Source organism: Moschus berezovskii, chromosome X, assembly GCF_049115385.1.
Source record: "Moschus berezovskii isolate FMDL1 chromosome X, NW_MosBer_1.0, whole genome shotgun sequence".
Taxonomy (NCBI): domain Eukaryota; kingdom Metazoa; phylum Chordata; class Mammalia; order Artiodactyla; family Moschidae; genus Moschus; species Moschus berezovskii.
The window spans coordinates 65,890,420-65,902,381 of record NC_142488.1 but is presented as its reverse complement, the minus strand read 5'-3'; the positions used below and the strand labels follow the sequence as shown (position 1 = coordinate 65,902,381).

At 39.3% G+C, this 11,962-nt stretch overlaps 1 protein-coding gene across 1 annotated transcript in view; it reads left to right on the top strand.

Annotated features, from left to right (window-relative positions):
* The window catches only part of ZDHHC15 (zDHHC palmitoyltransferase 15), a 203,696-nt gene that overhangs the window by 135,435 nt on the left and 56,299 nt on the right, over positions 1 to 11,962 (top strand). The window contains exon 9 of the mRNA XM_055437898.2: positions 1,136 to 1,262. Within this exon, the coding sequence (XP_055293873.1) occupies positions 1,136 to 1,262 (127 nt within the window). The remainder of the gene's footprint in view (positions 1 to 1,135; positions 1,263 to 11,962) is intronic.

Genomic DNA, 11,962 nt, shown 5'->3' with positions numbered 1-11,962 from the left:
AAATCATTGAATATCTACAGTTATCAAGGAGCTGTGTAGGCACTGTGGGAATGAGATAAACACGTTGAACAAGTGAGTCTATAGAAAATGAGCACAAGAAATGAAAATTTTTCCATTACTCTATACTCTAGGCTGTTATTTGTAGAACTATATTTCTGATGGATCCGGTACAACAGTTGTTTTCATGGTGAAACAAATATTTATACTGTATACAAATCAATGCATGAGGGTTAAGGAGAAAGTGTCTAAATGTTGAATGTATAGCTAAGGTAAATTTGAGGAAAGTATAGTGTGAAAGTCACTGTGTTTTTGGAATTTATTTTCTAATAATGATGACAGCTAAGAAGTATTTGCTCTTATTTTCTAAACCAAATATATATGTAGCACTTAGTTGCTAGGGTGGTAGATTAGCACATTTGGTTTAAAGATTAGCCACAATATTGAAAAGTACTAAAAGCTTCATGATAACAGAATCTGAAAAAAGAACAGAATGGAAATGGCTAGATGCAGCCAGAGTCCAACAGTGAAAATGTTTGCTTAATGGGATAAATGTGTATCTAAAAATAATGTGCACTAACATGGTCCAATTTCTATAGACATTGAGGTGATTATAGTTCATTCATTGACATTTTTTCTGGAGTAAAACTCAGTTTCTTACATTGCAGGCTTCAGTATGAACATCTTCATTTCTGAAATGTTTCAAAACCAAATCAATGTCATTACTATCTCTTTATGTGTCATTATTTTGGCACCAGCTCTAAATATGGAGACCATTTGGCTGTTATTACAATTTAGATTCAAATAAAGCACTCAAATTTGGTCTTTCACTCCTTAGATGCAGTACAAAATACATACTATTCCGTTACTGTCCATTGATTTCTATCATCCTGTTTCTTCTGCCTTAAAAAAAATAAAAAAGAGTGCTAGTTGTTTGCATTTAATAAAAACTTGCTTTGTAGTAAAGCAATTATGCTAGTTTTTACTAAATAATTTAGCAATAACTAAGAATGAGGGGCCTACGGTACCAAACCAGAAAGACACCGTAGAAACAAGTCACATTCATGGAGAACTGTAAAATTATAATAGTCCTAACTATTGCTCTCTTCTTTTCTTCAATTTCCCTGCCCTTCCCTAGAGGCCTTCTGTACTCCAGTGTTTATGAGCGGCCCAGAGAAAAATGGGTTCAACCTTGGCTTTGTCAAAAATATACAACAAGTGTTTGGAGATAATAAGAAGTTCTGGTTGATACCTATTGGGTCTAGGTAGGTAATTATTACCAGTGAAAGAAGTTGATGTGGGACCATGACTTGAAGTGGCAATCTAATTTTGACTGTATTATGCAGCAGATATCTGTTCAACGTAAGACTCCATTTCCCGAGTTTTTTATTACTAGGTTGGTGAAAGTGAAAGTCGCTCAGTCATGTCTGACTCTTTGCAAGAGTCAATTGATGCAATTCTCCAGGTCAGAATACTGGAGTGGGTAGCCATTCCCTTCTCCAGGGGATCTTCCCAACCCAGGAATCGAACCCAGGTCTCCTACATTGCAGGTGGATTCTTTACCAGCTGAGCCACCAGGGAAGATAAATCAGGAGGTGAGGGTGTGATAAAATAAGCATTCTTAAGCTTTGTTTGTGGCAGTGTAAACTGGTACAAGTCATTTATAAGTGAATTTGGTAAACAACCGATATTTTCTTTTTTTTGAAAAGTAAAAATTTTATTTTTGCAATTGCAGTTTATTTTATATATATATATTTAACTTTACAATATTGTATTCGTTTTGTCATACATCGACATGAATCCACAACGGGTGTACACGTGTTCCCCATCCTGAACCTCCCTCCCCATACCATCCCTCTGGGTCATCCCAGTGCACCAGCCCCGAGCATCCTGTATCATGCATCGAACCTGGACTGGCAATTCATTTTACATATGATATACATCTTTCAAAACCATTCTCCAAAATCATCCCACCCTCGCCCTCTCCCACAGAGTCCCAAAGACTGTTCTATACATCTGTGTCTCATTTGCTGTCTCGCATACACGGTTATCGTTACCCTTTTTCTAAATTCCATATATATGCGTTAGTATACTGTATTGGTGTTTTTCTTTCTGGCTTACTTCACTCTGTATAACAAGCTCCAGTTTGATCCACCTCATTAGAACTGATTCACGTGTATTCCTTTTACTGCCTGAGTAAAACTCCATTGTGTATATGTAACAGAGCTTTCTTATCCATTCATCTGCAGATGGACATCTAGGTTGCTTCCATGTCCTGGCTTTTATAAACAGTGCTATGATGAACATTTGGGTACACGTGTCTCTTTCAGTTATGGTTTCCTCGGTGTGTATGCCCAGCAGTGGGATTGCTGAGTTGTATGGCAGTTCTATTTTCAGGTTTATAAGGAATCTCCACACTGTTCTCCATAGTGGCTGTACTAGTTTACATTCCCACCAACAGTGTAAGAGGGTTCCCTTTTCTCCACACCCTCTCCAGCATTTATTGCATGTAGACATTTGGATAGCAGCCATTCTGACTGGTGTGAAATGGTACCTCGTTGTGGTTTTGATTTGCATTTCTCTGATTATGAGTGATGTTGAGCATCTTTTCATGTGTTTGTTAGCCATCTGTTTGTCTTCTTTGGAGAAATGTCTGTGTAGTTCTTTGGCCCATTTTTTGATTGGGTCGTTTATTTTTCTGGAATTGAGCAGCAGGTGTTGTTTGTGTATTTTTGAGATTAATTCTTTGTCAGTTGCTTCATTTGCTATTATTTTCTCCCATTCTGAAGGCTGTCTTTTCACATTACTTATAGTTTCCTTTGCTGTGCAGAAGATTTTAATTTGAATTAGGTCCCATTTGTTTATTTTTGCTTTTATTTCCAATATTCTGGGAGGTGGGTCATGAAGGATCCTTCTGTGGTTTATGTTGGAGACTTTTTTGCCTATGTTCTCCTCTAGGAGTTTTATAGTTTCTGGTCTTACATTTAGATCATTAATCTATTTTGATTTTATTTTTCTGTATGGTGTTAGGGAGTGTTCTAGTTTCATTCTTTTACAAGTGGTTGACCAGTTTTCCCAGCACCACTTGTTAAAGAGATTGTCTTTTCTCCATTGAATATTCTTGCCTCCTTTGTCAAAGATAAGGTGCATGGACTTATCTCTCGGTTTTCTGTTTTGTTCCATTGATCTGTATTTCTGTCTTTGTGCCAGTACCATATTGTCTTGTTGACTGTGGCTTTGTAGTAGAGCCTGAAGTCAGGCAGGTTGATTCCTCCCGTTCCCTTCTTCTTCCTCAAGATTGCTTTGGCTATTCGAGGTTTTTTGTATTTCCATACAAATTGTGAAATTATTTGTTCTAGCTCTGTGAAAATTGCCATTGGTAGCTTGATAGGGATTGCATTGAATCTATAGATTGCTTTGGGTACTATACTCATTTTGACTATATTGATTCTTCTGATCCATGAACAAGGTATATTTCTCCATCTTTTAGTGTCCTCTTTGACTTCTTTGACCAGTGTTTTATAGTTTTCTATATACAGGTCTTTTGTTTCTTTAGGTAGATATATTCCTAAGAACTGAAGTGGTTTGCCATTCCCTTCTCCAGTGAACAACATGAGCAGTGTCAAAAGGAAAAATGATAGGATACTGAATGAGGACTTCCCCAGGTCAGTAGGTGCCTAGTATGCTACTGGAGATCAGTGGAGAAATAACTCCAGAAAGAATGAAGGGAGGGATGGAGCCAAAGCAAAACAAATACCCAGTTGTGGACGTGACTGCTGATAGAAGCAGGGTCTGATGGTGTAAAGAGGAATATTGCAAAGGAACCTGGAATGTTAGGTCCATGAATTAAGGCAAATTGGAAGTGGTCAAACAGGAGATGGCAAGAGTGAACGTCGACATTCTAAGAATCAGTGAACTAAAATGGACGGGAATGGGTGAATTTAACTCAGATGACCATTATATCTACTACTGTGGGCAGGAATCCCTTAGAAGAAATGGAGTACCCATTATGGTCAACAAAAGAGTCCGAAATGCAGTACTTGGATGCAATCTCAAAAACAACAGAATGATCTCTGTTTGTTTCCAAGGAAAACCATTCAATATAACAGTAATCCAGGCCTATGCCCCAACCAGTAACGCTGAAGAAGCCAAAGTTGAACGGTTCAATGAAGACCTATAAGATCTTTTAATACTAACACCCAAAAAAGAAGTCCTTTTCCTCACAGGGGACTAGAATGCAAAAGTAGGAAGTCAAGAAACACCTGGAGTAACAGGCAAATTTGGCCTTGTAACATGGAATGAAACAGGGCAAAGGCTAATAGAGTTTTGTCAAGGGAACGCACTGGTCATAGCAAACACCTTCTTCCAACAACACAAGAGAAGACTCTACACATAGACATCACCAGATGGTCAACACCGAAATCAGATTGCTTATATTCTTTGCAGCCAAAGACGGAGAAACTTTATAAAGTCAGCAAAAACAAGACCAGGAGCTGATTGTGGCTCAGATCATGAACTCCTTATTGCCAAATTCAGACTTAAATTGAAGAAAGCACGGAAAACCACTAGGCCATGCAGATATGACCTAAATCAAACCCCTTATGATTACACAGTTTAACTGAGAAATAGATTTAAGGAACTAGATCTGATAGATAGAGTGCCTGATGAACTCTGGACGGAGGTTCGTGACATTGTACAGGAGACAGGGAACAAGACCATCCCCATGGAAAAGAAATGAAAAAAGGAAAATGGCTGTCTGAGGAGGCCTTACAAATAGCTGTGAAAAGAAGAGAAGAGAAAAGCAAAGGAGAAAAGGAAAGATATAAGCATCTGAATGCAGAGTTCCAAAGAATAGCAAGGAGAGATAAGAAAGCCTTCCACAGCAATCAATGCAAAAAAATAGAGCAAAACAACAGAATAGGAAAGACAAGAGATCTCTTCAAGAAAATTAGAGATTCCAAGGGAACAGTTCATGCAAAGATGGGCTCGATAAAGAGCAGAAATGGTATGGACCTAAGAGAAGCAGAAGATATTAAGAAGAGGTGACAAGAATACACAGAACTGTACAAAAAAGATCTTCACACCCAAGATAATCACGATGGAGTGATCACTCACCTAGAGCCAGTCATCTTGGAATGTGAAGTCAAGTGGGCCTTAGAAAGCATCACTATGAACAAAGCTAGTGGAGGTGATGGAATTCCAGTTGAGCTATTTCAAATCCTGAAAGATGATGCTGTGAAAGTGCTGCACTCAATATGCCAGCACATTTGTAACACTCAGCAGTGGCCACAGGACTGGAAAAGGTCAGTCTTCATTCCAATCCCAAAGAAAGGCAATGCCAAAGAATGCTCAAACTACCACACAATTGCACTCATCTCACACGCTAGTAAAGTCATGCTCAAAATTCTCCAACCAGGCTTCAGCAATATGTGAACCGTGAACTCCCAGATGTTCAAGTAGGTTTTAGAAAAGGCAGAGGCACCAGAGATCAAATTGCCAACATCCGCTGGATCATGGAGAAAGGAAGAGAGTTTCAGAAAAACATCTATTTCTGCTTCATTGACTGCCAAAGCCTTTAACTGTGTGGATCACAATAAACTGTGGAAAATTCTGAAAGAGATGGGAATACCAGACAACCTGACTGCCTCTTGAGAAACCTGTATGCAGGTCAGGAATCAACAGTTAGAACTGGTCATGGAACAACAGACTGGTTCCAAATAGGAAAAGGAGTACGTCAAGGTTGTATATTGTCACCCTGCTTATTTAACTTATATGCAGAGTACATCGTGAGGAACGCTGGGCTGGAAGAAGCACAAGCTGGAATCAAGATTGCTGGGAGAAATATCAATAACCTCAGATATGCAGAAAACACCACCCTTATGGCAGAAAATGAAGAGGAACTAAAAAACCTCTTGATGAAAGTAAAAGAGGAGAGTGAAAAAGTTGGTTTGAAGCTCAACATTCAGAAAACTAAGATCATGGCATCTGGTCCCATCACTTCATGGGAAATAAATGGGGAAACAGTGTCAGATTTTATTTTGGGGGGCTCCAAAATCACTGCAGATGGTGATTGCAACCATGAAATTAAAAGACGCTTCCTCCTTGGAAGGAAAGTTATGACCAACCTAGACAGCATATTAAAAAGCAAGACATTACTTTGCCAACCAAGGTCCGTTTAGTCAAGGCTATGGTTTTTCCAGTGGTCGTGTATAGATGTGAGAGTTGGACTGTGAAGAAAGGTGATCGCCAAAGAATTGATGCTTTTGAACTGTGGTGCTGGAGAAGACTCTTGAGAGTCCCTTGGACTGCAAGGAGATCCAACCAGTCCATTCTAAATTAGGTCAATCCTGGGTGTTCATTGGAAGGACTGATGCTAAAGCTGAAACTGCAGTACTTTGGCCACCTCACGCGAAGTGTTAATTCACTGGAAACGACTGGGAGTGTTTGAGGGCGGGAGGAGAAGGGGACGACAGAGAATGAGATGGCTGGATGGTGTCATCGACTCAATGGACATGAGTTTGAGTGAACTCCGGGAGTTGGTGATGGACAGGGAGGCCTGACTTGCTGTGATTCATGAGATCGCAAAGAGTCGGACACAACTGAGCAACTGAACTGAACTGATTCCTAAGTATTTTATTCTTTTATTTGCAATGGTGAATGGATTTGTTTCCTTAATTTCTCTTTCTATTTTCTCATTACTAGTGTATAGGAAAGCCAGGGATTTCTGTGTGTTGACTTTATATCCTGCAATTTACTGTATTTATTGATTAGCTCTAGTAATTTTCTGGTGGAGGCTTTAGGGTTTTCTCTATAGAGGATCATGTCATCTGCAAATAGTGAGAGTTTTACTTCTTCTTTTCCAATTTCGATTCCTTTTATTTCCTTTTCTGCTCTGATTGCTGTGGCCAAAACTTCCAAAACTATGTTGAATAGTAGTGATGAGAGTGGGCACCCTTGTCTTGTTCCTGACTTTAAGGGAAACACTTTCAATTTTTCACCATTGAGGATAATGTTTGCTGTGGGTTTGTCACATATCGCTTTTATTATGTTGAGGTATGTTCCTTCTATTCCTGCTTTCTGGAGTGTTTATATCATAAATAGATGTTGAATTTTGTCAAAGGCTTTCTCTGCATCTATTGAAATAATCATATGATTTTTATTTTTCATTTTGTGAATGTGGTGTATTACATTGATTGATTTGTGGATACTGCATACGTGGGATAAAGCCCACTTGGTCATGATGGGCTTGATCCTTGGACATGATCTTTTTAATGTGTTGATGGATTCTGATTGCTAGAATTTTGTTAAGGAATTTTGCATTTATGTTCATCAGTGATATTGGCCTGTAGTTTTCTCTTTCTGTGGCGTCTTTGTCAGGTTTTGGTATTAGGGTGATGGTGGGCTCATAGAATGAGTTTGGAAGTTTACCTTCCTCTGCGATTTTCTGGAAGAGTCTGTGTAGGATAGGTGTTAGCTCTTCTCTAAATTGTTGGTAGAATTCAGCTGTGAAACCATCTGGACCTGGGCTTTTGTTTCCTGGAAGATTTCTGATTACAGTTTCGATTTTGGTGCTTGTGATGGGTCTGTAAAGATTTTCTATTTCTTCCTGCTTCAGTTTTGGAAAGTTGTACTTTTCCAGGAATTTGTCCATTTCTTCTAAGTTGTCCATTTTATTAGCATATAGCTGCTGATGGTAGTCTCTTATGATGCTTTGTATTTCTGTGTTGGCTGTTGTGATCTCTTCATTTTCATTTCTAATTTTGTTGATTTGATTTTTCTCCCTTTGTTTCTTGATGAGTCTGGCTAATTGTTTGTCAATTTTATTTACCCTCTCAAAGATTCAGCCTTTGTCTTTGTTGATTTTTGCTATGGTATCTTTTGTTTCTTTTTCATTTCTTTCTGCCCTAATTTTTAAATTTCTTTCCTTCTACTAACCCTGGGGTTCTTCATTTCTTCCTTTTCTAGTTGCTTTAGGTGTCAAGTTAGGTTATTTATTTAACTTTTTTCTTGTTTCTTGAGGTATACCTGTATTGTATGAACTTTCCCCTTAGCACTGCTTTTACAGTGTCCCACAGGTTTTGGGTTGTTGTGTTTTCATTTTCATTTGTTTCTATACATATTTTGATTTCTTTTTTGGTTTCTTCTGTGATTTGTTGGTTATTCAGCACCGCATTGTTCAGCCTCCATATGTTGGAAGTTTTATTAGTTTTTCTCCTGTAATTGAGAAAAATTGCTGCATTGTGGTCAGGAAAGATGCTTGGAATGATTTCAGTCTTTTTGAATTAACCAAGCCTAGATTTATCATACACTGTGTCATCTATCCTGGAGAACGTTCCGTGTGCTCCTGAGAAAAAGATGAATTTCATTGTTTTGGAGTGAAATGTCTTGCAGATTTCAATTGGGTCTAACTGATATATTGTATCATTTAGCGTTTGTGTTTCCTTGTTAATTTTCTGTTTAGTTGATCTATCCATAGATGAGACTGGGGTATTATAGTCTCCCACTATTATTTTGTTATTGTTAATTTCCCCTTTCATACTTGTTAGCATTTGTCTTACATATTACGCAGCTTGTATGTTGGGTGCATATATATTTATAATTTTTTATCTTTTTCTTGAATTGATCCTTTGATCATTATGTAGTGTCCTTCTTTGTCTCTTTTCACAGCCTTTGTTTTAAAGTCTATCTTATCTGATAGGAGTATTGCTACTCCAGCTTTCTTTTGGTCTCTATTTGTGTGGATATCTTTTTCCAGCCCTTCACTTTCAGTCTGTATGTGTCCCTTGTTTTGAGTTGGGTCTCTTGTAGACAACATATGTAGGGGTCTTGTTTTTGTATCCATTCAGCCAGTCTTTGTCTTTTGGTTGGGGCATTCACCCATTTACATTTAAGGTAATTATTGATAAGTGTGATCCTGTTACCATTTACTTTGTTGTTTTGTGTTCGAGTTTATACACCCTCTCTGTGTTTTCTGTCTAGAGAAGATCCTTTAGTATTCGTTGTACAGCTGGTTTGGTGGTGCTGAATTCTGTCAGCTTTTGCTTGTCTGTAAAGCTTTTGATTTCTCCATATTTGAATGAGATCCTTGCTGGGTACAGTAATCTGGGCTGTAGCTTATTTTCTTTCATCATTTTTATTATGTCCTGTCATTCCGTTCTGGCCTGAAGAGTTTCTATTGAAAGATCAGCTGTTATCCTTATAGGAATCCCCTTGTGTGTTATTTGTTGTTTTTCCCTTGCTGCTTTTAATATTTGTTCTTTGTGTTTGATCTTCTTTAATTGTCTTGAAGTTTTTCTTCTTGGGTTTATCCTTGTGTCTTGGAGTATTTCGCATTGGGTTTATCCTGTTAGGAACTCTCTGGGTTTCTTGGACTTGGGTGATTATTTCCTTCCCCATTTTAGGGACGTTTTCAACTATTATCTCCTCAAGTATTTTCTCATGGCCTTTCTTTTTGTCTTCTTCGTCTGGGACTCCTATGATTCAAGTGTTGGGGCGTTTTACATTGTCCTAGAGGTCTCTGAGATTGTCTTCATTTCTTTTAATTCTTTTTTCTTTATTCCTCTTTGTTTCATTGATTTCTAGCTTTCTATCTTCTAGCTCACTTATCCTATCTTCTACCTTCTACTGTTGATTCCCTCCAGAGTGTTTTTGATCTCATTTATTGCATTATTCATTGTATATTGACTCTTTTTTATTTCTTCTAGGTCCTTGTTAAACCTTTCCTGATACTTCTCGATCCTTATCTCCAGGCTATTTATCTGTAACTCCATTTTGTTTACAAGATTTTGGATTATTTTCAATGTCGTTTTTCGGAATTCTTTATCAGGTAGATTCCCCATCTCTTCCTCTTTTGTTTGGTTTGTTGGGCATTTATCCTGTTCCTTTACCTCCTGGGTATTTCTCTGCCTCTTTATCTTGTTTATGTTGCTGTGTTTGGGGTGACCTTTCTGTATCCTGGCAGTTTGTGGAGTTCTCTTTATTGTGTAGTTTCCTCACTGTGGGTGGTGTTTGATTGGTGGCTTGTCAAGGTTTCCTGGTTAAGGAAGCTTGTGTCTGTGTTCTGGTGGGTGGAGCTGGATTTCTTGTCTCTGGAGTGCAATGAAGTTTCCGGTAATGAGTTATGAGATGTCAGTGGGTTTGGAGTGACTTTGGGCAGCCTGTATATTGAAGCTCAGAGCTATGTTCCTGTGTTGCTGGAGAATTTGCGTGGTATGTCTTGCTCTGTATCTTCTTGGGCCTTGGGTGGTGCTTGGTTTCAGTGTAGGTATGGAGGCATTTGATGAGCTCCTATCGATTAATGTTCCCTGGAGTCAGTAGATCTCTGGTTTCTCAGGATTTGGACTTAAGCCTCCTGCCTCTGGTTTTCAGTCTTATTTTTACCGTAGCCTCAAGACTTCTCCATCTATACAGCACCATTGATATAACATCTAGGTTAAAGATGAAAAGCTTCTCCACAGTGAGGGACACCCAGAGAGGCTCACAGAGTTATATGGAGAAGAGAAGAGGGAGGAGGAAGATAGAGGTGACCAGGATTAGACGAGGGTGAATCAAAAGATGAGAGAGCAAGCTAGCCAGTCATCACTTCCTTACTTGTGATCCACAGTCTGGACTGCTCAGAGATGTTCACGGAGTTACACAGAGAAGAGAAGAGGGAGGAAGGAGACAGAGGTGACCAGGAGGATAAAGGCGGGAATCAAGAGGAGAGAGACAGATCTAGTCAGTAATCAGTTCCCTAAGTGTTCTCCACAGTCCAGAACACACAAAGAGATTCACAGAGTTGGGTAGAGAGGTGAAGCAGGGGGGTGGGGAGTGGGGGGAGGAGATAGCAGTGACTTAGTGGAGAAAAAGGAGAGTCAAAAGGGGGAGAGAGCAATCAGGCCAGTGATCTCGCTCCCAAGTAAAAATGAGTACTGATGATTGGGTTCTTAAAGGTACAAAATTGATAACAAATACTAAAGAGCAAAGATTAAAAATCTAGAATAGAGGTTGGATTTTCAAAAATACAATATTAAAGAAAAAAAGCAAAGTCACAAAAATTATAAAATATTTATATTAAGTTTCCTTTAAAAAAAATAGGGTCTTTTTTTTTGCAAAGTAAAAGTAGGTTATAAAAATGAAAATGAAAGGAGTAATAGAGGAAAAAATATTTTTTTTTAAATTGAAGAATGATAATAGTAAAAATATATCTTGGACTTTCTCTGGTGTTGTTGTGGACAGTGTGGGGTCAGTTCATTTTTAGATAATTCCTTGATCCAGCTTATACTTCTCAAGATCTATAGGCCCCTTCCTATGTAGTTGACGCTAACTACAGGGTTCTAATCTATTGCACCTGTCACTTCCAAGGCAGTTCCCTCTGTTTGTTTTAGCTTCTTCTGTTTGCTGGTCACTTCAGTGTCTAATTTCTGCCCTGACACAAGGAGGTGGTGGTGGACACTTTTTTAGGCTCAGTTGTTCAGTAGTGCTGTGGGGTGGGAGGAACACTGCAAACAAATAACACTGGCATGTGCTCACAGTATCTCGGCCACGCTGCGTTTGACCCCACTCATGACGCGTGTGCTGTCCCAGTCTACACTGTTCAGGCTCTAGGTTGCTCTGCCAGGAACTGTCTGAGGCCAGCCCTGGGTTGTATGCACTTCCCAGGTCTAAGCCGCTCAGGTTCAGGTTCTCAGGTACTCCTCAAAGGCGCAGACTCGGTTGGGCCTGCGTTTTGCGCCCTTCCCAGGTCCGAGCAGCTCAGGTGACCAGGTGTTTGGTGAGCACGGTTGTTGCGACTTATCGCCTCCCCCATCCCTGCCACTGTTTTCTGGGTGTACAACCGGCGCACCGTCTTAGGTGGATGTTGACCATCCAGAATTCCAAGAAGTCTTTGTTAGGAACGAAGCCTGCTTGCAGTTTGGTATCTGATGCCTCTCTGGGGATGCGATTGCCCCCTTCCGGTTCTGGCTGCCTTCGCCTGTCTGTCTCT